General features: G+C 39.2%; 1 protein-coding gene and 1 non-coding gene across 2 annotated transcripts in view; both read right to left on the bottom strand.

Moving 5' to 3' along the window:
• On the bottom strand, positions 1-193 carry LOC134658906 (U2 spliceosomal RNA). The gene has a single exon (XR_010097772.1). It is a non-coding gene; the product is annotated as a U2 spliceosomal RNA (small nuclear RNA).
• A 4,818-nt stretch (positions 194-5,011) lies between these two features.
• Positions 5,012-27,636, bottom strand: part of LOC134658865 (regulator of chromosome condensation) — a 31,021-nt gene continuing 8,396 nt past the window's right edge. Inside the window, exons 7-14 of the mRNA XM_063514535.1 lie at positions 22,378-22,474; positions 20,577-20,714; positions 18,629-18,791; positions 16,496-16,617; positions 11,993-12,144; positions 9,358-9,552; positions 6,066-6,117; positions 5,012-5,366 (exon numbers count right to left, since the gene is read on the bottom strand). Coding sequence (XP_063370605.1) covers positions 5,068-5,366; positions 6,066-6,117; positions 9,358-9,552; positions 11,993-12,144; positions 16,496-16,617; positions 18,629-18,791; positions 20,577-20,714; positions 22,378-22,474 — 1,218 coding nt within the window. The 3' untranslated portion in view covers positions 5,012-5,067. The remainder of the gene's footprint in view (positions 5,367-6,065; positions 6,118-9,357; positions 9,553-11,992; positions 12,145-16,495; positions 16,618-18,628; positions 18,792-20,576; positions 20,715-22,377; positions 22,475-27,636) is intronic.

Raw genomic sequence — 27,636 nt, 5'->3', positions numbered from 1 at the left:
ATTATGTGGGCCAATCCCGGCGGCACTGCAATGCCGGGCCGACCCGTGACGGGAGTGGAGCGAGCCCCGAACATCCCGTCGGTTTACAAAAATCAGTTTAATATACTGGTCCCTCAGTGAGGGAACTTTCAGATATTAAGCTGAAAAGAACAGATACTACACTTTGATCTTAGCCAAAAGGCCGAGAAGCGATAACACGACAAACTCGCTCCAAGAGGGTCATGGAATCAGGAAAAATCTTAACACCGCGATGTACGATCTCCACTGGAGTAGCGCAGCGACATCTAGCGGCAAATTGGGTAAACCAGTTACACTGGCGCGTACATTGAAGTATGCACCTTATGGTAAGGTAATAAGATATAAAATCAAAACTACTAACAGCGAGCTTATCCGTGTGGTTCCTTAGTAGGCGCTCTATTATTGCACGTTCTGCCTTATGACATAGAAAAAAAAATACATAGATTGCTCACTCCATACATTAGTTTTAGTACCAAAAAGACTATTAGCGGAACTATCAGTACTGCTACTTGACAATAGATGTAGCACCGACCGGAAAGTCTTATGCTGTTGAGATAAGACTCCGGTTGGTGCTACATCTATTGTCAAGTAGCAGTACTGATAGTTCCGCTACTCGATGCTAGATGTAGACACTGAAATTAATAGTCTAACTGATGTATGGAGTGAGCACTCTTGCGATTGATTTTCCTAGAGGAATTATTAATAAAAGTCAAATATTTCCACTACGTTTTTATTATTAAAACACAATCATTATAACTATAGTTCATTTTATCGTAACAAGTAAACATTAGCGTCGTGAAATTGTACTCTTGTACTTTAGAATCATGCACGAAAATATCTATAAAATAAAATAAACAATTCAACAAATAGTTTACTAAATGTTACTGTGAAGTTCTGATCCCTGATAGTCCAGAATTTGTACCTACAATCATACATTTGACGAACTTATTATATTATAATAGCAATCTAGCAAACTCATCTACTATTTTTGATTACTAATGTAACCACTTCCAATCTGACAACATCTGAAGTCTGATTTGATTGGCTTAAAAATCAGACCCTGTAAAAGGTAGCGAACCAATGAAATTTAAGGAAAACCTTCATAAACTTACACCGAAATCACATTATTATGTCAAAAACGGAAATACACAAATTATTTTAGCTTAAATACAGGTCAAAGAACGGGCGTCCCAGAACTCTTATGATTAAATCTCGTCATAAATTTATGAAATATACAACAATTTGATTATAGTGAACATTAATTAATGTAGGGAAAAACCGGTTTTATTTTAACAACCGGATTTAATAAAACAAAGTTTTATCTACAGTTAGCGCCACTGCGAAATAATCGTGATTAAAATTTGAAATTTAACGAAAGATATTTAAAAAAAGTACTGTATCTTGTATTAAAGTACTTTTTGAATGCATCAAACTAGTTTCTATGCTGCTGGATTCGTCAATCTAGAAACTCAAAACAAAAACGGCCGTTTTAACTTTGGACGCATAGACTGACGAATCCAGCAACATAGAAACTAGTTTGATGTATTCAAAAGGTTCTTTAATACAAGATACAGTACGTAGCGGGCCCCTTTTTTAAATATATTTCGTTAAATTTAAATAATCACGATTATTTAGAAGTGGCGCTAGTGTGCACGTTGATGGGCTCTTAAGGCCTCTACTTACCTTGCGACAAATCGCATGCAATTTTGATACATTGCCGACTTAGCCGCAACGTATTAAAAATCTTATGCGATTTGATGCAGTAGCCTTAAAAACAGACCATAGACAAAACCGCGTTTTAGCAGACAAAACCGTTTTTAATCCTTACTGATCGAAATACGGTATTAACTAATTTGCTATTTAGAGAGAATTGAACTATTGAATGCAATTACTGAATTACTGTTTGATATGAAACACTTCTAATATATTAGGCGGCCCGCACACAATAATTTAAATTCTATATGTATTGACATTATACCTTATTCCGAAAGTCTTACAAAAATAAACCGTTACTTTTAAATACCTGTTTTTAGGATTGGTAGTGTGCAAGCAGCCTTACATTAACCGAATTTGACAGCATTTGTGACAAGAACGAGTGTAAATCTCCTTTTTATTGGACACGGACTGATGAAAGCTCCTTATTGAATAGTTCCCGTTCAAAAATCTTGATATTATCTACATTATAGAGAAATATAGTAAGACAAGAGTGCACACTCCATACATCAATTTTGGTATCAATAAGACTATTAATTTCAGTGTCTACATCTAGCATCGAGTAGTGGAACTATCAGTACTGCTACTTGACAATAGATGTAGCAGTACTGATAGTTCCGCTACTCGATGCTAGATGTAGACACTGAAATTAATAGTCTTTTTGGTACCAAAACTGATGTATGGAGTGAGCAATCTATGTATGTCTACATTAAACTTAGGTATCTAAGTTCACTTTGGAGTCGCATACTGAAAAATGAAATACATTTTGTTTCAAATTCTTCTGTATATTCATGATCATGACCAAAGAATTATTGATGAAAAATCAATCCCCCGAATTTGACAGCTGAAGTAGATGGCGCTGTAAGGTCTACGGTCTACGCAACAAACGCTTGAAGGAGCTGGACAGTTACACCGAAAATGCTTGCAGAGTCCGTCTAAGGTAACTTTGCATCGATTTTGACAACAAATTGTGCAAGTGTTATGAACGTCATATTTTCATAGAAATTTGACGTTTATGACGACATTCCACACTTTGTGTTAGCATTGTTAGCAAATGCCGTGCAAAGTTAGCAATTATATTTTTTAAAATTTAAAATTTTCAACCTATGCCGGGAACCACGCATATTACAACAGTAAGAGTTAGACCGAACTTAGTCTGCAGCGATTGCGATAGCACAGACTGTGCAAGTGTTATTTTAAACGTCAAACTTCTATGAAATTACGACGTATAAACAACACTTGCACAATCTGTTCTATCATAATCGCTGCCAACCTAAAGCCGTAACAGACTACCGCACTTATCGATAGCATAGAGAAAAAAATACATAGAGTGCTCACTCCATACATCAGTTTTAGTACCAAAAAGACTATCACAACAGCATAAGACTTTCCGGTCGGTGCTACATCTATTGTCAAGTAGCAGTACTGATAGTTCCGCTACTCGATGTTAGATGTAGACACTGAAATTAATAGTCTGAACTGATGTATGGAGTGAGCACTCTATGTATTTTTTTCTCTATGTCGATAGTGTGTAAGGTTGCCGTACGTGCGTTAAGGACGCAGCTACAAGCTAGAGTGAGAAAGAGATATTTTGACTGCACTAAAGTCGCGGTGCGGTGCGGTAGTCTGTTACAGATGTAGTGCATAATTATATTCCATCGTATTTTCACGGAAACGTACGGACGTGTCTTGCTATTTCAGTCATAACGGTACAAAAAGTACTGAGGTTGACTGAAGTAGCATGACAAATACGATAGTTTCCGAGAAAATGGGATGTAAAACAATTATGCACTACATCTGTACGGCTATTAGCTTGGTATAAGGGCTCATTTAGACGGCGCGCGAACTCGTATACGATTTTAGTTACATTGCGGATTGGGGTTACATCAATTGGGCGTTTTTAGGGTTCCGTACCCAAAGGGTAAAAACGGGACCCTATTACTAAGACTCTGCTGTCCGTCTGTCACCAGGCTGTATCTCACGAACCGTGATAGCTAGACAGTTGAAATTCTCACAGATGATGTATTTCTGTTGCCGCTATAACAACAAATACTAAAAACAGAATAAAATAAAGATTTAAGTGGGGCTCCCATACAACAAACGTGATTTTTGACCGAAGTTAAGCAACGTCGGGCGGGGTCAGTACTTGGATGGGTGACCGTTTTTTTGCTTGTTTTGCTCTATTTTTTGTTGATGGTGCGGAACCCTCCGTGCGCGAGTCCGACTCGCACTTTGCCGGTTTTTTTTTTGTTGTCCGAAACACTTTTCAAATTTGGGTCTTTTTATGTTATTTCTACTCAGAATCAAAAGAAAAACAGAATCAGAGAAAAAAGGGTCCTAAGGTTTTTATTTCCATTCCGTCACCATTTTTCATAGACTTTGTATGGTGGTCGCGTAATGGAAAGATCGAAAAATGTATGGAAATTTTGGGACACTTTTTTTCTCCTATTAGGATAGAAAGAGCTCGTGATTCTGAGTAGAAATAACATAAAAAAACCCAAATTTAAAAAAAAAGTGCTTGGGACAACAAAAAAAAAACGCCCAATTAAGCCGATCAAATGACGCAATGTAATGAAACTCGCATGCGAGTTCTTGCACCGTCTAAATGAGCCCTAAAGCTTTGGATTCCTCCGAAAACGGTGCCGTCATATTACGGCCGCTATATAGCGTTGACTGACGTCACTAGAACGTTGTCTATGTAAACAAGATGGCGCGGTTTCCTAGACGGCGTTACGTTACGTTGACTGTCAACGTAACGTAAGATGACGGCCGTCATGACCTTGTCGATAGTTTCGTGAACGTTTTATTAGATAGCGGTGACGCCATTTTGAATAAATGACACGAGATTTGAATAAATGATTCCGTACTACGATTATTTTCCTCTTCTGATGATATTTCATCCTCCAAGTAAATTATAGATGATCAAGCAAATCTTGTCAGTAGGAAAAGGCGCGAAATTCAAATTTTCTATGGGACGTTATCCCATCGCGCCTACATTTTTCAAATTTGCCGCTTTGACCTTGGTGGATGACGGTGTGTTATGACGCCGTGGTACTTTCCACATGTCGCCACCGTAAAGACGGCCGTCTTTTGCGGCCGCTATATGACGGCACCGTTTTCGGAGGAATCCAAAGCTTAAGGGCCTATTTAGACGGTGCGTAAACTCGCATGCGAGTTTCATAGTTTGATCGGTCGGCTGAATTTATGTAACCTCAATCCGCAATGTAACTAAAATCGTATATCAGTTCGCGCGCCGTCTAAATGAGCCCTAACTCTATAGCTTTTCACAGTCTATGCAATAGATATCTCGTCACAAACACAGACTAAAGTCTAAGATCACGCTGTGGTGGCCACAACTGTGTCGTTTGGTATCGCTTCCTGCACTTTCTTCGCTTCCACTTCAGTTTTGTCTTCCTCCGGTGCCCCGTTTACTTTCTCTTTCATTTCAACGTCTGTCGGTTTGTCTGTCTCTTGGTCTTGGCTGGAGTCGGAGAGTTCTGGTTTGGTTTCCTCGGGTTTCTCTGGTGTTGGTTCCGGGGCTTTATCTGTGGGTTCCGCTTCCGTTTTTTCCGTTTTTGGTGGCTCGACAGCTTCCGTGTCCGGTTGCGTGTCTTCTTTCTTGTCTTGTGAGTTGTCTGTAAATAAAAATAAGGGGTTAATAAGGCTGCCCAATGAAAACTCTATATTTAAATTTGTTTGACTTATGACTTTGATGGAATAGTCTGAAAACTTATTACGAAAAGTATGTTTTTACATGACCTATTCGAATAAGGGCTTATTTTTCCCTTCTACGAGGGATCAAAGTGGCACTTTTCTGTTCTAGGACACTTTTTTTTACATATGAGTTCCTGAGAAAAAAAAAATACCCAGATAAGTAATTAATGTAATAACATAAGTATAAAATAATAAATATTAGCTTTTAATCTTATACCTTGAACATAAGTATCAAAATGCGTTTATTTTAAATTATGTACCTAGACATGTGCCTGCACTGCACCTCCTAGTTATAGTTTAGTTTTAAGAAACATTTGCTGTGCCCTAACAGGGTTCATGTGTGAACTTACCCTGATGTAATATCTGTCCTGTACTCGTACCACATGATTATTATGCAATAAATTATGAATTATGATAGGTGATGTGAAAAGCAGTATGTGTCACACGTTTCCACCTTGAGCGTTAACACTTGAATTCTATTATAGAATCCTTCCAGGATTAGGTACACCCTCGCTGTAAATATGTAATTTTGCTTCCATGTGACAACACAAACTTACCAGAGCTTCGGAGAAAAAATATCATTATACTTAATCATAAGAAGAAAAATAATAAATTCTTACCAGATTCGTCTACTTCCATTGGAGTTTCTTTCTTCTCATCGCCATTTACCTTCTAGAAAACAAATTAAATATTACTCTCAAGTAAATTAACTAAAGTACGACAAAATGGACGAACACAGGACATCACTAACTAGCTAAATACCTCGAGCTACCCAACATAGTAATACTACAGCGAATATTATAGTAATTTAATTATTTACTCGTAACTTATACAAATTACTATTGGTCGCCTGTCGACTCGCCTTCAATTGTCCCGTTCAATTTTAATAAATAATATCCTTAACCTTTTGGACGCCAATGACCGATATATCCGCACCGTAGGTTCAACGCCAAAGACCGATTAATCGGTCACATATCACAGAGCAACATAGACCTACGTGCATATGCATAAAGTCCAATTTCAGTTGTGACACTTCGGTGACGTGGCGTCAGCGTGACAGCTTTTGTGTTTGACACGGCGTCGAAAAGGTTAAATTTTTAAAGTATGGACAACCAGAGTCCTGTAAAGGGCCAATCATTGGTTAGTTTACCCTAATTACTACTCTATATAACCTTTAAAAATAAATACCACTTATTTGTCAAGATTATTACTTTCTACAACCCCCCAAACCACCAATATTCAAATGTATAAATCAGGGATGTTGCGAACATCCGCATCCGCATCCGCAACCGCGGAGATTCCGCATTATTTTCAGCATCCGCATCCGCATAAAATCGATGCGGAGCTTATGCGGATGCGGATGTCGAACAAGTCGGTACAGGAACGTCTTAGCGGCGGCGTAAGTGCTAGGTAATTTCGTCATTACCTATAACGAAATCGTCTAGATCCAGAAAATACTGTTTATTAAATATAACGCACCTATATTCTTGCTCAAATACTAAACGTTTCGTTTTTTTTTAATGAAAAAACACTAAAAATTGAATATTTGACGTTTTCTAAGTACCTAATCTTGACATCCGCATTCGCGGATGTGAGCCTTTAAATATCCGCATGTCAAAAAATCTGCATCCGCAACATCCCTGGTATAAATGTTACCAAACCCTTTAAAATGATGTAAACTCTACTGTACGGCTACCATCAGTTTGGCACTGACATAAACTCCATCGAGAACGTAATTTACTTTCTATACATCTCGCTCGTACTCGCATATTAGTGCGAACGAGATGTATAGAAAGTAAATTACGTTCTCGATAGCGTAAATGTCAGTTTTGACACTGTCAGTGACTCATGGTCGGGCTCTGTAGGGTTGTTATTAGACTTAACCGTCCGGTATCTTGGTGGCATTTCAAACTGTAGGCAAACGATGTACCAAACACCCTGTATATACATAGATTAGGTCATTTTAGTATTTGGGACATAAGAACAGAGTTTAAACAGTTTTTATATAGCCTAAACTAAAACATGTTTTTCTAACATAAATACAGGGTGATTCAGGAGACGTGAGCAGTTATAAACAACTGTTTCGTACCAGTATTTGTGAGATTAACTTTATATTATTTTATACTGTTTAAAAAAAGTTTTAATTTACTTACGACATTTATGGTCACCCTCTTTGTTTTATCCATAACAAGTGCCAAATTCAATGTCATCGGAATCTGGTTACCTTTGAAAAATCGTATCTCACTCGAGTGTGACATTTTATTTTCTTCATACTCAAAGTGCTGTCATAACGGTTAAAAAGGTTTTATCTTTGTTATTTAAATGCTGTAGGGTATCCATGATTGTAGATAATTAAATTTGTCCTTACCAGAAAGTATAACAACAGAAAAAAAGCGTGATTGTTTTACTTAACTATTGTGGTGAACGATTCTTTTACATTTACTGATTGTGTAGGCTTAGTCCTGCTCACGTCTCATGAATCACCCTGTATATATGAGATGTCATGACAGTTTATGCTGCCACCAGTACCCCGGTTTCATAATAAATGTGCATCCGTGCCTATAAATAAGTATTTCTTGTCCTATGCGCGCCGCTACTGCTTTGGTTTGCGTCCCCGCACTGAAGTTGACGATGACGATTTTTGCCGCTTTTTTACCTAAATACGTTAAAGAAAATTAAAAAAAAATCTGTGCCAGCCTTCAAATGTACCTATGTTCATACCAAATTTCATTTAAATCGATTTAGCAGTTTAAGCTTGAAGAGGTAACAGACAGGTGCAGGCAAAGACTCAAAATGTTCGTATGTCATGCCGAATATTCGGTATTCGGCCAAAACCAGTATTCGGGGCATCTCTATACTTCGTTTTTTTAGCATTAGAAATTTGGTAAACAAAGTTGATGTGTCTTTTAATTGAAAAACACATTTTAAAAATAAGTTACGGCAAATATGTAACAATTATGAATCTAATACGATCTTTTATAGTCTTCTGCTTTCTTAAGTAATAGTTATTGATTTTTAAAGTGTTTTTCAATTAAAAGACATGTCAAAATCGCTTATCTTCTTTCTAATTCTTTCTAATGCTAAAAAAAACGAACTATAGCGTTAACCATAGGTTGTAGCGAGACACAGCGATCGGACCTTTGTGACCGGACCTTTGAATGTTGTGGTCGAGCCGTTAGGAATGAAGTCGTGGGCATAAGGTAGCTAATACAGGGTGGCCAACTTAGAGGTATACAACTTTTTTTGCCGCCATTTTATTTTGGCGGTAAATATGACAGTTATTGCATGAAAATTAGTTTGTGTAGATACGGCGAATTTATTATGGAGCGTTTTACGACGGAACAACGTGTTTTAATCATTAAAAACAATAGAAACATTAAAAATAACGTTTCCCGGTCGATTAATTTCGAGAAACGGTGACATTGACTGGCCCCCAAGATCGCCTGATTTAACAGCTCCTGACTTTTTTCTGTGGGGCTATCTAAAGGGACGTGTCTATGCCAATAGGCCAACGAACTTTCAGCAATTAAAACAAAATATTCGAAACACTGTCGCTGAGATAACGCCAGAAATGTGTGAAAAAGTGATGAAAAACGCGATGTTCGCGGGTTCGCATCTGCCATGCTGCTAGAGGTGGACATTTGTCTGACATTATTTTCCATGTGTAATTGCTGACCCTACATATTATATTTAACAAGGAATACTTAATATTTTTTATGTTTTATAGAATAAAATTTCAAAAATAAAGTGTATACCTCTTATTTGGCCACCCTGTATAAGTAGCTACATACCTGCGGTTTGGCCTCCTCCGGTACCTCGGGCTGCGCGCTCGACGTGGAAGACACCTCATCCTCCTGATCGCCTCTCTTCAGCTTGTCTGCCCTTCGGCTTGTCCTTCCCTTATACAAGTACCTGCGGTTTGGCCTCCTCCGGTACCTCGGGCTGCGCGCTCGACGTGGAAGACACCTCATCCTCCTGCTCGCCTCTCTTCAGCTTCTGTCTGCCCTTCGGCTTGTCCTTGCCTTTGGTCTCTTTCACTTCTACGGGCTGCTCTTCCGTCTCCATTTCTGGTGTCGGGGACTTTTCTTTGACCGGAGATGTGTCTAGCTGTTGGGAGGAATAACTTTTTAGTAGTAATGTTATACTCTATTTAATATTTTTAAAAGTAGGACTAAATTGATACGCATTGATTTGTAGGGGCCTAAGGGCTTGTTTAGACGGTGCGAAAACTCGCATGCGACTTTCATTACATTGCGTTATTTGATCGGTCGGCTGAATTGATGTAATCTATGGACCCAATGTAATTAAAATCGTAACGAGTTCGCGCGCCGTCTAAATGAGCCTTAAGAGTGTTAACCATTTGACCGTCAAAGACGTAAACTGACGCGTTCACTTACAGTCCAATATCAATCTTCGTGCATCGTGACAAGGTTCACGACACTGACAATCCAACCTCTAGACTGAGCTTAGACCAATTCTTTCATGAAACCGATGCTGCCAAAAATACGGGGGTGCGGGGGGACGAGGTGAGCGAATCCCGTGCCGTGATTGGTCCGTTCAAAGACACGGACCAATCACGGCACGGGATTGACTCGAAGATGGAGTAAAACTACCGTATGTGTGGCAGAGGGGGTAGCGCGACTATGTTATGTCTAGAGGTTGGATTGTCTGTGGTTCACGATAACGGCCCTATACAATATGCGTGGTATTCGAAGGGTTAAAATGTTCCGTGACGGGGGGGTGTTCGTCGATGTTAAAGCGGGGTACGATCTTCCAAATTCCAACAATTACCTTTAATTTTTGTCAAACTAGCACAAATTCGAATAATATGCATAGCCGTCTCAAGACGCGGCACCTTTTGGCCCTAGGGTGGTATTTAACCTTTCAGTGATTAGGGATTACTTTTCATACGGAATCACCGACCGCCGGGAAGGTAACCTACTAACCTAGGGCAAATAAAGTCAACCTGGTGGTCTAGCATGAGTTGCGTTCTTGCGCGAGACTATACATCTGGCGCGACTTCAAGTATGGAGTCGCGCGCGCTACTCATGCTAGACCAGGCGTGTCTCACTCCGCGATTTCGTCGCTTCGCTACAGGTAGCTAAAAGCGCGTGGCGCTGTCGCCACCTAGCGGCCATATCTGTGCTGATCGTAACACGCGTTTTGTTAGAGAGTGAGTCTTCTGTACTTAGTACTATTATTTATTCTGTGGCTAGACCGCCTGGGGTCGTTTTGTGTCTAAACAGTGCCTTAGGGTAAACGTCTCTATAATAGGCTACATGACTAATTTTTTTTTTGGTATCAATCGATCGGGTTTGTTTTTAGGATCAAATGTCTATATGGGACCCATTGCATTAAAGTAACACAAAAGTCAGAAATTGTAGTCAAAGGCCGACAGTCGCACTTCACTCGCGAAACGCCCTATACAAAACGGCCAGAGGCCGTGACGTCATCGCCCATCTTGTAGTATGGACAAAACAAGAAAATTGCGTTTTTGTCGGTGAAATATTGCGTTTATGTATATAGTTGCTATACAATATTTTTTTTGGTGAAATGTAAGGAATCGAATGGTACCCTTACTTTTATCGTTTTTGGAAGTTAAAAAAAAAAACTTAAAATTTGAAACTTTCAGGTCCTGTAATTTTGTAATTTTTCAATGTTTTATTTTAATATCCACATTATTGTGATAAATTGCTCGTTTGCTATCTATTTTACTAGATTTTGTTATAAAATTCATCATGTGTCATCATCCCTATTCCGAATTGATTAGAAACTTTAGAAAGAGGTAGAATAAATAACTAATAAATAAACTAATTTTGCCAAAGCTCCCGAGTATGCAGTGCGTTGGGCAAAAAATTACATATTTTTGAAATTTTTTAATATTTTATTTTAATATCCACATTATTGTGATAAATTGCTCGTTTGCTATCTATTTTACTAGATTTTGTCATAAAATTCATCATGTGTCATCATCCCTATTCCGAATTGATTAGAAACTTTAGAAAGAGGTAGAATAAATAACTAATAAATAAACTAATTTTGCCAGAGCTCCCGAGTATGCACTGCGTTGGGCAAAAAATTACATATTTTTGAAATTTTTTAATTTTTTTTTTTAATATCCACATTATTGTGATAAATTGCTCGTTTGCTATCTATTTTACTAGATTTTGTCATAAAATTCAACATGTGTCAACATCCCTATTTACCATAGAGAAAAAAATACATAGAGTGCTCACTCCATACATCAGTTTTTGTACCAAAAAGACTATTAGCATCTAGCATCGAGTAGCGGAACTATCAGTACTGCTACTTGACAATAGATGTAGCACCGACCGGAAAGTCTTATGCTGTTGAGATAAGACTTTCCGGTCGGTGCTACATCTATTGTCAAGTAGCAATACTGATAGTTCCGCTACTCGATGCTAGATGTAGACACTGAAATTAATAGTCTGAACTGATGTATGGAGTGAGCACTCTATGTATTTTTTTCTCTATGCCTCTACTGACACATTTCGCCCATGTCTAGTGATATCGGTGGTGTACTGACCGCAAGTAGCGCGGTGTGTTGCGCGCCGGCGGCGACCTTTCCGGGCCGGCGCGGCTGAAAGGCGGCGACGGCAGGCGTGGGCGCCGCCGCGTCGGTAGCCGAGCCCGTGCCCAGCTGCCCCTCGCTGCCCATGCCCCAGCCGAGCACCTCACCTGGAATGTACATACCATTAGTAATACAACTATTTAAATAAACCGACCAGGTGCGAGTCGGACGGACGGAAAATACACCAGTATTTTTATACCAGTATTTTTTTGTATTTTTGTCTATGTTTATATGTTCTTTCGTTCGTGTGTACGTATGTACCTAGCTTTGTCTATTATCTGTCGTGGCATCACCGAATGGGCCCTACAATACAATTCAATACAATTTATTTTTCTCATATAAGCCTACAGTAGTTTACCAACTCGCTTACACGGTAAAATAGAAGATATGACACATTCACAAATTATAAATTCAAAGAAGTAAAACTCAAATACAGTGAAAACAAAACAAATATATAGCAGATAGGAAATCAAATACAAATAACCATAGCCTTAAAGGTAAAAATTTAATATTAACTACCAAATTCAGTACGGAAGACCACAACGCTAGCTTTTATAGCATTATGCTGAGTTGGGTCCATTTCGTGATGCACACCCATAGACTAGGAATCCTCTAGACGGAGTTTAGAACAATTATTTCATGAAACCGATGCTGCCAAAAATACGGGGGTGCGGGGGGACGAGGTGAGCGAATCCCGTGCCGTGATTGGTCCGTTCAAAGACACGGACCAATCACGGCACGGGATCGACTCGAAGATGGAGTAACGCTACCGTATGTGTGGCAGAGGGGGTAGCGCGACTATGCTATGTCTAGAGGTTGGATTGTCTGTGGCTGTAGACCTCGCGAGCATAGCTTATTGGGACCGTGCACGATGACAGCGCCACACAGCGGTTTGATCAATCAACAATACAAAGATTTTAATTTATTAAAAAAAAATACGAAGCTTAAGTGAAAAAAAAAAAAAATACAAAAAGTTATGTCTTACTGGGGATCGAACCCAGACTTTCCGTGTGCAAACAAAAAAAGCGATTGTTTACAAAATGCGCCATGATAGTTCTTAGCTAAGCTGACGAAATTCGGCTACTCATTCTCGAGTACAAACTAAATATCTAAATACCACCTAAACCACCAATACAATTTTTCTGCATTTTTTGCTATTTACTATGTAAATATATCTCAAAAAGAAAATACTCTTATGATATCGATACGACTATTTGTTTAAGCGCGAGGTACAACTCCTCCATTTTTGAAAATTTCCAATAACGGGATCGACAAAAAAATTTTATTTACTCATAGAATCTGGTCACAAAATTTCACAAGAATCGGTTGAGAATTGTGACCTGTAGAGGAGAACATCCGGACGTACAAAAGCAAAATGCCCGAGTCAAAACGTAGACCTTCGCTACGCTTCGGTCAATTAGGCCCACTTGCACCATTCCACTAACCCGGGGTTAACCGGCTAAACCTAGAGTTACCATGGTTACCAGTACAATTTGACACTAGTTTAACGCTTTAACCGCTTAACCCCGGGGTAGTGGGATGGTGCAAGTGGTCCTTAGTAAAGTAGTGCCTAGTGCGCAAAACGTCCAAGCGGATAAAAAAACCAAGTGCGGGTAGTTCGAAAAACTCGCGCGGTTAGAAGATGCCGATGTCGACTTGAGCCAGTCTTCTCCGAGACCACGGTGACAACGCCGTCCTCGAAACGTCGGAGGTAAATCTTAAAACTTAGATACGCGATTAAGTCCCGTTGTACAATTTAATAATGTGTAAAAATCGTGAAAGTTTAAATCAGTGTAATACTATTAGTAATACAACTATTTAAAAAACCGGACAGGTGCAATTCGGACTCCGGAAGGGTTCCGTACCATTACGCAAAAAACGAAAAAAAAAAACATGTTTGTTGTATGGTAGCCCGACTTAAATATTTATTTCATTCTGTTTTTAGTATTTATAGTTATAGCGGCAACATAAATACATCATCTGTGAAAATTTCAACTGTCTAGCTATCACGGTTCATGAGATACAGCCTGGTGAGAGACAGAGAAGTCTCAGTAATAATATGCAGCTTCATATGATACGGTACTTCCGTTGTTTTTTTTTTTATTATACTTTAGATTAGCCTATTTATTTATATATTTAATTCAGATAGAGTCTGTGCGGAAAGAGAAGAGTCATGGCAGAAACGGGAACTAACATTTTCAATTTTATATGGCAATCAAACCATTGTCACCTGTCTTGTAAAAAGTAAACAAACTTCTGTCATTGTATATTTTTATAAACAAAAACCGCAAGTTTTATGTATAAAATATTTTCAAAACACGATAAAACTGTACATAAAACCACAAGGAAAATTATATTTAACATTGTTCGGTTTTGTCAGCGGCGAGAAAACGGCTAAAAGCCGACTATCGACTTACAAAAAGTCGCGGTACGTATTTCCGCTATTGACAGGTATTGATGTTGTATTTAATATTAAATAATTACCTATTTAATAGGCCCCCTAAGTAACTTGCCTCTGGTACATAATCGGTAAGTATATTCATTCAAAATATATTCATTTTCATAAATACGCAGGTCATTCATGATCTTTAAAATAACTGACAAATATTCTTGATACTTCCCATTTTATGCATATTTAAAAGTATTTTTTTTATGGATTGAGTAAAAGTACTTACGGTATATCGAATAAAAGACCACTCAGTAGGTGATATGCAAGAATTTGTAATCTACGTGCCGGATTCAAGCACATCCAATTCAGATGAAGATAGTTCTATGAGTCTCCCTGGTTGTTCTGATGAAGCTAGCTCAAACATACGTGACATTGAATAATTCAAACTTCGATCTTTCAAAGAATAAAACTTTTTCTAATAAAATATTTATTTATTTGTAAGTTCGTTTACTAGGTTCTGTTAGTTACGAAATTATATTTCATATTTTAGCAGTGACTTTTCGGCGAAGTAAAATATCGTGAGATGAGAGAACCGGACACATCACAATAAGGTCTACCTACTTATGCACTATTTTTATATCCCAGATAGTAAAGTTACAGTTGTTTTGCCCAATTTCTACCCGATCTACCCGGTTTTGTATTTAAATGAGACTATCTTGTTTGGTACTAAAATGACAGTTGTATTGGGCAGATTCTTAACTAGTTTTAGTAGTTTTGTCAATCGCATTGTCACTTTAGTATCTGAGACATTAAAACAAGAGTTTGTTTTAAAAAAATAAGAAGAGGGTAGAAGAAAACTAGTGCCTGCGCTAATTCAGAGGATTGAGTTGACGAGCCGACACCTTCACCAGGCTCCCTTTAGTAAGCCGTGGCAAAAACCGGAACAAAGGGATTCAAGTATCATGACCTTTAGTGTCGTACTATAATCACGTGACCAGTGTTGTCAGCATAGCAAAAACCATAAAATAACACTGGCGCGCCCTCAAATCCCACGACTCTTCTCTTTCCGCACAGACTCTAACAAGATCCATACATTACAAATTAAATTAAACTAAAACTATTTCTTAAATAACTTAAATATAGCTGGTCAACCAAATCTTGTCAGTAAAAAAAGGCGCGAAATTCAAATTTTCTATGGGACGATATACCTTCGCGCCTACATTTTTCAAATTTGCCGCCTTTTTCTACTGACAAGATTTGATTGACCATCTATAACTAAATTAGCCTAACAGCACCTCTATCATAGAAAAAAAAATACATAGAGTGCTCACTCCATACATCAGTTTTAGTGCCAAAAAGACTATTAGCATCTAGCATCAAGTAGCGGAACTATCAGTACTGCTACTTGACAATAGATGTAGCAGTACTGTAGCCGCCGTGCAGGTCAGGAGCTCGACGACTCAAATAAAAAGCTTCAATTCTTATAGTGAACTGATATAATTTTCCAAGTACTGGTTTACAAGGGTTCTTGCCAAAACGGTTAAATGTAGAAGTGGTGGATATTGTATGAAGGCTGATGAGAGAGTGATTTTCATAATTTGAATAGTACAAAGGTGGTTTAAATTTAGGTGCCTCTAATTGGCCGCGATACAAAGTATTTGGAGCGCTCCTATTGGTGCTTAAGAAAAAGCTTCCGAATACTAGCCGAGCCCGACGGCCGCGTTTAGCTACTGCATTAGGAATATAGGTATTGAGATTTTATACAAATAAAAGGTTGCGTTCGCAACAAGTACTGATAGTTCCGCTACTCGATGCTAGATGTAGACACTGAAATTAATAGTCTGAACTGATGTATGGAGTGAGCACTCTATTTATTTTTTTCTCTATGCCTCTATTAAGCACCTATACATACATATATTGTTCTTACAAAATTTAATCAAATATTAAAAATACACCAGTATAACAAAATGAAAGAGTATATACCTGTATCGGTTTTTTTTTTAAGTCTAATCTGCAATCGGCTGTTCTAGCCATAATCTGATGGTTTATGTTTTTTTTTTTAATTATACCTGTATCGGTGACGGCGAAACTGTTACAGGTGCCCGCGGCGATGCTGACGCACTTTTTACCAACAAGCATTGGTACCGGCTCCAGAGTTTCCGCATCGCCTTCCCTGTCACCCAGTCCTAACCTGCGAATTAATCAGTTTATTAGGGCAATACCAATAAATTGGTAAATTTATAGGGTTCCGTACCCAAAGGGTAAAAACGGGACCCTATTACTAAGACTCCGCTGTCCGTCCGTCCGTCTGTCACCAGGCTGTATCTCACGAACCGTGATAGCTAGACAGTTGAAACTTTCACAAATGATGTATTTCTGTTGCCGCTATAACAACAAATACTAAAAACAGAATAAAATAAAGATTTAAGTGGGGCTCCCATACAACAAACGTGATTTTTGACCGAAGTTAAGCAACGTCGGGCGGGGTCAGTACTTGGATGGGTGACCGTTTTTTTGCTTGTTTTGCTCTATTTTTCGTTGATGGTGCGGAACCCTCCGTGCGCGAGTCCGACTCGCACTTGGCCGGTTTTTTATATCTCTGGGATCCCCTAACATGGTAGGCTAGTCAAAATCGCAGGAAACCAATAAATGTGGCTATAGCATTAGAAAGAAGGTACCTTGATATCTTTATATTAAAAATCACAATTGAAAATAAGTCACAGCAAATATGTTAAAATTATAAATCATATACGATCTTTTATTTACATTATAATAATAAAATAAATAAATAATAAATATCAGGAGACATCTTTCACAGATCAACCTAGCCCCAAACTAAGCAAAAAGCTTGTACTATGGGTGCTAGGCGACGATATACATACTTATATAGATAAATACATACTTATATACATAGAAAACACCCATGACTCAGGAACAAATATCTGTGCTCATCACACAAATAAATGCCCTTACCGGGATTCGAACCCAGGACCATCGGCTTAGCAGGCAGGGTCACTACCCACTAGGCCAGACCGGTCGTCAAAACATTCTAAGTAGTATCATAGAGAAATAAGTAAGACAAGAGTGCTCACTCCATACATCAGTTCAGACTATTAATTTCAGTGTCTACATCTAGCATCGAGTAGCGGAACTATCAGTACTGCTACTTGACAATAGATGTAGCACCGACCGGAAAGTCTTATCTCAACAGCATAAGGCTTTCCGGTCGGTGCTACATCTATTGTCAAGTAGCAGTACTGATAGTTCCGCTACTCGACGCTAGATGCTAATAGTCTTTTTGGTACTAAAACTGATGTATGGAGTGAGCACTCTATGTATTTTTTTCTCTATGGTAGTATAAACGAAATTTTAAAGCGTTTTTCAATATTTTTTAATAAAAAGACGTCAAGATTGTTTACCTTCTTTCTAATGCAAAAAGAAACGAATTATAGATCTCCAGGAGGGACTTTTGAACAAGAATGGTATATCGGTGGCTGATCCTATGGATGTAACGTGACAGAGTATTCCGATTTTTAGCCCTAGAATATCGCCATGTCCTGAAAGTTTAATATAGGGCAGTAGATATAAAAAAAATATGTCCATAATTTTCATTCGGCAATCTCGGAATCACTAACATGTGCGATGGTACATAAGCTGCCCAAATAACAGACGAAATCGCGGACTAAAGCCAGTTTTGATATATTGCGTATGTTTTTATCTGTTTAATATATTACTTACCGTCGGTACTCGCACCGACCAACAGCAAAGACCTGCCCCTTGGAGTCCAAAGCCAGCGAGTGGTGCTGCCCGCAAGCATAGAGAAAAAAATACATAGAGTGCTCACTCCATACATCAGTTTTAGTACCAAAAAGACTATTAGCATCTAGCATCGAGTAGCAGAACTATCAGTACTGCTACTTGACAATAGATGCAGCACCGACCGGAAAGTCTTATGCTGTTGAGATAAGACTTTCCGGTCGGTGCTACATCTATTGTCAAGTAGCAGTACTGATAGTTCCGCTACTCGATGCTAGATGTAGACACTGAAATTAATAGTCTGAACTGATGTATGGAGTGAGCACTCTTGTCTTTATTTCTCTATGCCGCAAGCGACTCTCTGCCACCCGCTACCCTGAGTGAAGGCATCACACTCTGTTGGCGCGTATAAGCCTGTCTTGCGTTTTTATTTGACAGATACGTACCGTCCGTACTCGCATCGTCCAACAGCAAAGACCTGTCCCTTGGAATCCAAAGCCAGCGAGTGGTGCTGCCCGCAAGCGACCCTTTGCCACCCGCTACCCTGAGTGAAGGCATCACACTCTGTTGGCGCGTATAAGGCTGTCTTGCGTTTTTCTCCTGTTATACCTGTTACAAACAATTAAATGGGCCATTTTATTTAAAGTTTTCCCCTACACTTTTTTTTTAATTTGTGAATTTCTATGTTATTTCTACTCAGTATCTCTGTTTGGCCCTATGGTTGACTGGTAGAGAATGCCATTTGGCATTAAGTCCGCCATTTGTACATTGTTGTATATATTTTGTGCAATAAAGTTTAAATAAATAAATAAATAACGAACTCTTTCTATCCTAATAGGTGAAAAAAAGTGTCCCAAGGTTTTTTCCCCATTCCGTTACCATTTTTCATAGACTTTGTATGGCGGTTTCGGAATGGAAAGATCGAAAAATGTATGGAAATCTTGGGACACTTTTTTTTCTCTTATTAGGATCAAAAGAGCTCATGATTCTGAGTAGAAATAATATAAAATATCCCAATTTTGAAAAAAAGTGCAGGGGACAACTTTAAATAAAATGGCCCAGATATTACATAGATATCATCAAAAAAATATCCATACTAGCAAAAAGTCATTGGTATAAAAGACGTATAGTTTAAGAAAAATACGTGCATTATAATATGGAAACTCAACTTCGTACATTGCGCGGTAACTTAGACTGTTGACGTTTGACAATTAATTAAAATACATAAAATACATACTAACGTGCATAAATAAGGATGTATTCCGACATATTTTGGCCATCATTGGGTCTCTATTGTTTCCCAAACAGTTTTAAGTCAAAATGTATTGTTTGTCATATTATCATTAGTCATAAAACTGAAAAAACGGGACCACGCCATCATTATGTGAGGCCACAGACAAGACAACCTCCAGACTGAGCATAGTATCGCTACCCCCTCTGCCACAAATATACGGTAGTTTTACTCCATTTTCGAGTCAAAGTGTCTTTGTGTGACGTCCGTGTCTTTGAACGGACCAATCACGGCACGGGACTCGCTCACCTCGTCCCCCGCACCCCTGTATTTTTGGCAGCATCGGTTTCATGAAATAATTGCTCTAAACTCCGTCTAGAGGATTCCTAGTCTATGTGTGAGGCTGACTGTACCTATATTATTACTATATATATTATTATTCTCTTTATTTACTTGAACTCTCTAGGCTAGGTGATTTATAATATGAATATAAAAGTAAAATATAAAAACACTTACAAAACAATAAAAAATACATATAAACACATTATAAAAAACCTAACCTAGGGTGCCGCCAGCAGCGGGGCAAGGCCCAAGCTGCCGGTGGTCAGGGCCGCAGAGAGAGGAACCGGCGGACTATCCGCGCCGTGTCCAAGATCACCGCCTTCTGCATCCGGCCCTTGATCCAACCACCTAGCGAGAGTCTCTCAAGATGTTGGTCGAGACTCTTCGCTATTAGACCGTTCGCTGAAACAACTATCGGGACAATGATCGTCGAATCAACATCCCACATGGCGGTTATCTCGTGAGCCAAGTCTAGGTACTTACTGGACTTGTCCTTCTCGGCTTTCACGAGATTCTCATCATGGGGGATGGTGATGTCAACGAGCACGGCCCGGCGTTGCGCTCGATCTATTATCACAATGTCAGGCTTATTGGCTACAATAGTCCTGTCAGTGATGATAGATCGATCCCAATAGAGCGTGGCACGACCATTCTCGAGAACTGGCGCAGGTGAATACTTGTAGTACGGTACTTCGCGGGCCACAAGGCCGTATAGAAGAGCAAGCTGCTGGTGAATAATCCTGGCTACGAGGTTATGTCTGTCTATATATATTATTATTATTATTACTTATAAGTCTGAATTTTTTTTTTTTTTTTTTTACCGAGTTGTCCGTAGTTGTTGAGGCCCCACGCAAACATCTTGTCTGCGGCGGTGTCTAGAGCGACCGTGGCGTGGTAGCCCGCCCAGATGTGGGACGCGGCCCACTTCAGGGTCACCTTCGCTGGGGCCAGCAGGGCACCTGGTGGGATGATGGATTTTGTTACATCCTGTCCGATTGCTATGATCAAGTTCGCCATTTACCATAGAGAAAAAAATACATAGATTGCTCACTCCACACATCAGTTTTAGTACAAAAAAGACTATTAGCATCTAGCATCGAGTAGCGGAACTATCAGTACTGCTACTTGACAATAGATGTAGCACCGACCGGAAAGTCTTATCTCAACAGCATAAGACTTTCCGGTCGGTGCTACATCTATTGTCAAGTAGCAGTACTGATAGTTCCGCTACTCGATGCTAGATGTAGACACTGAAATTAATAGTCTAACTGATGTATGGAGTGAGCACTCTTGTCTTACTATATTTCTCTATGCTATAACTAAATTAACTAATTCTATTGGAAATTTAAATAAAAAGACAAAAATAAAATAGCATTCACAAGTTAGTGGACTTAAGTACTCGTACTAAGCCATAGAGAAAAAAATACATAGAGTGCTCACTCCATACATCAGTTCAGACTATTAATTTCAGTGTCTACATCTAGCATCGAGTAGCGGAACTATCAGTACTGCTACTTGACAATAGATGTAGCACCGAGCGGAAAGTCTTATCTCAACAGCATAAGACTTTCCGGTCGGTGCTACATCTATTGTCAAGTAGCAGTACTGATAGTTCCGCTACTCGATGCTAGATGCTAATAGTCTTTTTGGTACTAAAACTGATGTATGGAGTGAGCACTCTATGTATTTTTTTCTCTATGACTAAGCTGTATTTTTATATCCCTAGTATGACATTAAAAATAACTGTTTGGGCAATCTACTTACTACCCAATCTGCATAAACACACTGTCATTTATTTTAATACTTAACCAGTCAGAATGGCCAACTGGGAGCTTAGCAAGTTGACAATAGTACATCGACAGACGAAAAGTAAAAATGTATCGAGATGACCTTAGACTTTAGAGGATATAACCAAACGGAGACGCCTTATCTGTCATTTTATGTACAAAACAGTCTGCCGATTTTTGCGGGGGAGGGGCACGTCAAATGTATACGTAACGTAAAAACAGTCATGTCAGATAAAGGTCAGTCTATAGATTGAGTTTGACTATTGACCGCCTATTTTCGACAGACGGGAATGCCTGTTAATGTCTACTCCTTTTGGTTATATCCTCTTAGGGCCACTTGCACCATTCACTAACCCGGGGTTTACTGTTAACCCAGTGTCAAATTGTACTGGTAACCATGGTAACTCAGTTTAACCGGTTAATCCGGGGTTAGAGGAATGGTGCCAGTGGGACTTAGCCCCTTAGGGGATGACAGATGCTACGAAAAGTTACGTGGCTATTTCCATATAATTATTAAATTACGATAGGCGTTTTCTATAAAGGAGTATCATCTTGGCTTGGTCTATGTTTATGGCATAGACTAGGAATCCTCTAGACTGAGCATAATAACGCTATCCCCTCTGCCACTTATACGGTAGTTTTACTCCATCTTCGAGTAAATCCCGTGCCGTGATTGGTCCGTGTCTTTGAACGGACCAATCACGGCACGGGATTGGCTCACCTCGTCCCCCCGCACCCCCGTATTTTTGGCAGCATCGGTTTCATGAAATAATTGCTCTAAACTCCTCAGGATTCCTAGTCTATGGTTTATGGTAATAATTGTTTGTATACTCACTGAAGCCCTGCCGCGAGTCCCTGGAGGCAGAGCGTTGCGCGAGGCGCCCGAGCTGTCCCTGCTCGCCGCAACCCATCGTGTAGACCCCGCCTGTCGTCTGTCAACAAACATACAAACATTCACCCTTTGGAATTGAAAATATTTATTACATATAGATGGTCAACCAAATCTTGACAGTAAAAAAAGGCGCGAAATTCCAGTTTTCTATAGAACGATATGCCTTCGCGCCTACATTTTTAAAATTTGCCGCCTCTCTCTACTGACAAGATCTGGTTGACCAAGTATACATACATTATGGTACATTATTTATTAATATCTGGGTGACCGAGGTTCGCTCGGAAAACAAAAAAAAAACTCGAAAATGCGCGTTTTCCCAGAGATAAGACCTAGCTAGATCGATTTTTCGGCCCCAAAAACCCCCATATAGCAAATTTCATCGAAATCGTTAGAGCCATTTCCGAGATCCCCGAAATATATATATGTCGGAGCGAGACACCAGAAGGACGTATTGCAGCATTACAGTTCATAGTTAGACGCCTGTATAAAATCCATTAGCAATGTTTGGCTACGTAATACTTGCTTGTAACTAAATAATAAAGTTGCGCAGAGAGTATAACGCCATCTATTGGTGTATTGTTGAACGAAAATGACAGGTAGAAGGCTTTGGAACGTCAAGAGGGGTATCTTGAGTGAACGTAGGCACGAGCAGGCATTTTTGTCGTTATGTTGGTAGACTGGTCAGGCAGGTTTACCAACTTGAATTGGAGGCGGGAGCGGTTGGCTCCGCCGCTGGAACTGGCTTCTTTCTTCTTGATCGGACCGCGCTAGAGATCGGACGTTAGCCAAGCTCGTGCCTAATTCGCTACGTTCCTGAAGGCTTACACCTGAAGGATTATTCTGAAAGCTTATAGATTCTCACGTTGTTTAACCGTTTAGCTAAGTGTTTTATTCCAAGTGTTATTTTGATTTCTTATGTGCCATTAGAAGCTTACTTTTGTAAAATAAAGAAACTATGTGTTGTTTTGAAAAGATGTGTCCCGCCGAGTTTGTTGCCGGGTTAAATCTTCTCGGGTCAGAGGTGTAGGGTTGGAACCGGTTTAGTTTGACTGAAATAAAGATTTGAACGATTTCATGTGATCTTTTTATTTGCAATTTAACCAGTCAACATTCTAATAGCAATTAGTTCTTTTCATCATTTAGTACTGAAATATAGCAGGCACTAGTATGGTTAATGAGTCCGAATATTTATTTCATGCGTTGGTAGCATACCTACTATTTTGGCTGTGAAGTAATACATCTAGGTACTACCCCCACGCGCCCACCGCCATCGGGACCATCTGTCCCCGACATCAGCAAGTGGGATCGATGCGTAGTTTCATGTATTGCTTACACAGCCACCTGGGAGCGTGGTGTATTTCTGGTGACCTACATTCCATAATCTGGACACTTTGTAATGGTAAGCTTACGTGTCTAACCTTGATTGAATGGTGAGTGTAATTCATTGTTATTTGGTGAGAATTATTGTGAAATTGTGAATTATGATTGAGGCAGTCGAGCATAGCGGTCGTTACGTGACGTCATCTCTGGTATCGCCGCGTTTCTTTACAATTAATTTTTGTAATCCATTTAGATCGAGGCGATCTCGAGTTATTTTGATTTGAAATCCATACTGTTAATTAAAACCAAGTATTAGCTATCACGACGTGATATTATTTTATCGCTCACTTGTGAATCTACCCTCAATAATTGATTTGAAAATACAATTAATTTTTAAAATCCGTTGAAATCTAAGTGATCTTAAGTTATTTTGATGTGAAATCCATATTGTTAATTAAAATCAAATATTGGCTGTCGCGACGTGATATTATTTCATCGCTCACTTGTGCATCTACCCTCAAAAAATATTTTTTTTTTCATGAAAATACAATGCACCGTTAGAAATTGATCCTGCTGATTTGCCAATGCATAGGATTATGTAATCTTTACCCTGTAACGTTTAGTAATTATAAAATTGCGACAAATTATTGCTCGTAATGCCGTGATAGATCACAAATCGTGCATACTATGGAAACATGAGCTACGCATATGAAAATTAATGTTACAGTGTCCTGCAGCCAGAGCCGAGCGAACTTGCAGACACCATTACGCCCGTGACACAGAAGCAGCTGTGCAGTATCTTCTGTGCTGGAGATTTGGAAATAAAAGGACAGGTTTCGTTCTAATTGTTTATTAGTGAATTTTATTTTGAGTGTAATGGCGAAGCATAACAGTCGAACGTAACTAATATGCTGTCACTTTTCGTATTGGCCCATTTTACCGTGTTACTTATTTTTGGAACACGTGTTTGTTCATAGAATGAATTAAAGCGCACTCATTGAAGTTTAAATTTTATTCTGAGATTTTTGAAGCCCCGTATACATTGAAAACATGTTTTTTTTGTGTCTGCCACCTTGCATTTCATAAACCTTTTGAGTTTAGCCTGCATACATGATGAACCTGATACCGTGCAAATGATGATTTCAGTAACAGCCAGCTATGTTGAACCACATCGTGTCTCTCGCAATCTGCCACAGCAACGGCAACGGCAAGCGGAAAGGATCAGCCTCCGTGCATGGGTTGGACCTCACCACCACCACCTTTGACTTGGTCGCGTGCATCATACTTTATTAAGCTGGTGAGCAGTTCCCATTTCGTTGGGATTATTTTGAGATGTTTTACTTCTGCATAGAAGTCTTGAGCGAGTTTCTGTTGTTAAAGCTAAAGAAGAAAGCTATCTTTAGTGATTTTGATCAGTAATGTTCAGTTTCAGTTAATCAGTTGACGCTGATAGTACCAATGGTTCTGAGTAACATGATTTAAAGACCTGTTTTTATTTTCTTTTTTTGGAATTCACTGTTAACATTGTTTTGCTTTCGACGGACTGAAAGCTTGTACTTTCGAAGGACTGAGAGTACGCCCGATGTACTGGGCAATACTGTTTTGCTTTCGATGGACTGAAAGTATGCCCGATGGACTGGGTATGGGTATTGTTTAGTGACCGCATCAGAAGTGCCGGAGCATGTAAGAGGTGCACGTGGTCTGCTTTTTATGTGCAGAATGCTCTTTGCGAGGAGTAGCACTTACGCGGCTGAGATGGTTACTTCTGACGAGGGTCTGGTATCTGCCGAAGGACTGGCAATGCACCGAAGGACTGGTGTTGTTTTGTTAAAAATGAATTCCTGTTTATGTACTGTGTTCATATGAGTAAAATTGGAACTATCAATTCAGAATGTTATTTATTTTAAGATGTCTTACAAACATTTAGATCACATATGACCAAATTTTTTTTTTTAATGCCAGATAATTTCCCCGTAAATTGATATTGACGACAATAGTAGTGATACTGTCGAGCAATGAATTAGAGCTGTTGTGATTTGTGTTTTTGATGTTTGGGATTGTTCTGTTTTTACATAAATTTCAGAGTATCCGCCAGATGGAGGCGATGATTATTGGAGTGTATCCGTTAGATAGCGGCGATGATTACTGATGATTATTTTTATTTAGTCGTTGCTCGATGGACTATTTTTGACTAGAGAATTGAGGATTGTTAAAGTAATTTTGAACAATTATTTTTTCTGGTTTGATTGATAACAAAGTTTGATTTTAATAGTAATTTGGGTGAGAACCAAATTGTTGGTCAGGAATGACCGAGCGATGAGATACTGTGCTGTATGTTTTGTTTCAGTATCAAATGCATACACCCACACACGAGGACGTGTGTAACGCAGGACGGCCGTGTCGGAGCGAGACACCAGAAGGACGTATTGCAGCATTACAGTTCATAGTTAGACGCCTGTATAAAATCCATTAGCAATGTTTGGCTACGTAATACTTGCTTGTAACTAATAAAGTTGCGCAGAGAGTATAACGCCATCTATTGGTGTATTGTTGAACGAAAATGACAGGTAGAAGGCTTTGGAACGTCAAGAGGGGTATCTTGAGTGAACGTAGGCACGAGCAGGCATTTTTGTCGTTATGTTGGTAGACTGGTCAGGCAGGTTTACCAACTTGAATTGGAGGCGGGAGCGGTTGGCTCCGCCGCTGGAACTGGCTTCTTTCTTCTTGATCGGACCGCGCTAGAGATCGGACGTTAGCCAAGCTCGTGCCTAATTCGCTACGTTCCTGAAGGCTTACACCTGAAGGATTATTCTGAAAGCTTATAGATTCTCACGTTGTTTAACCGTTTAGCTAAGTGTTTTATTCCAAGTGTTATTTTGATTTCTTATGTGCCATTAGAAGCTTACTTTTGTAAAATAAAGAAACTATGTGTTGTTTTGAAAAGATGTGTCCCGCCGAGTTTGTTGCCGGGTTAAATCTTCTCGGGTCAGAGGTGTAGGGTTGGAACCGGTTTAGTTTGACTGAAATAAAGATTTGAACGATTTCATGTGATCTTTTTATTTGCAATTTAACCAGTCAACATTCTAATAGCAATTAGTTCTTTTCATCATTTAGTACTGAAATATAGTAGGCACTAGTATGGTTAATGAGTCCGAATATTTATTTCATGCGTTGGTAGCATACCTACTATTTTGGCTGTGAAGTAATACATCTAGGTACTACCCCCACGCGCCCACCGCCATCGGGACCATCTGTCCCCGACATATATATATATAAATAAATAAACAAGAATTGCTCGTTTAAAGGTATTAGATTATAGCACTTTTCGTGCGAATGTCTAATTTTAAAGGGCCATATGTACTGTAAAACGTTTGTACGATACACGTGCGAAAAGGTAATTCGCAACTCGTGTCAATTTAAAACACTCCCTTCGGTCGCGTTTTAATCTATCGCCACTCGTTTCGAATTTCCTCTTTTTCGCACTTGTATCGTAAATAACTATTTCCGAGCACGAAAGGGGCTATTCATAAACTTCAAATGGGGGGGGGGGGGGGGGGTCTGGTCATCGGATGATGGTAGCATGACGTAAGAGGAACCGTGGTCATTTGAAGCATGATTTTTGGATGATTGGGGTGTGGGGTCAAAAATCGTCAGAAATTGAACAGCCCCAAAGATAATTTTTTTTTTTTTTAAGTCTAATCTGCAATCGGCTGTTCTAGCCATAATCAGATGGTTTATGTTTTTTTTTTAATTATTATTTAGGGTGGTGTTCCACTGAGCACCATCACCAGTTTGCGTGGGGGCTTATTGTCTCTGATCTAGCCCTAGAATGTGCCATCTTTTTAGCCTCGGTATGTAGTCTTGTTCGTGTAACAGGTTTCT

Source organism: Cydia amplana, chromosome 23, assembly GCF_948474715.1.
Source record: "Cydia amplana chromosome 23, ilCydAmpl1.1, whole genome shotgun sequence".
NCBI lineage: Eukaryota > Metazoa > Arthropoda > Insecta > Lepidoptera > Tortricidae > Cydia > Cydia amplana.
This window is presented reverse-complemented; position numbering and strand designations above follow the sequence as displayed.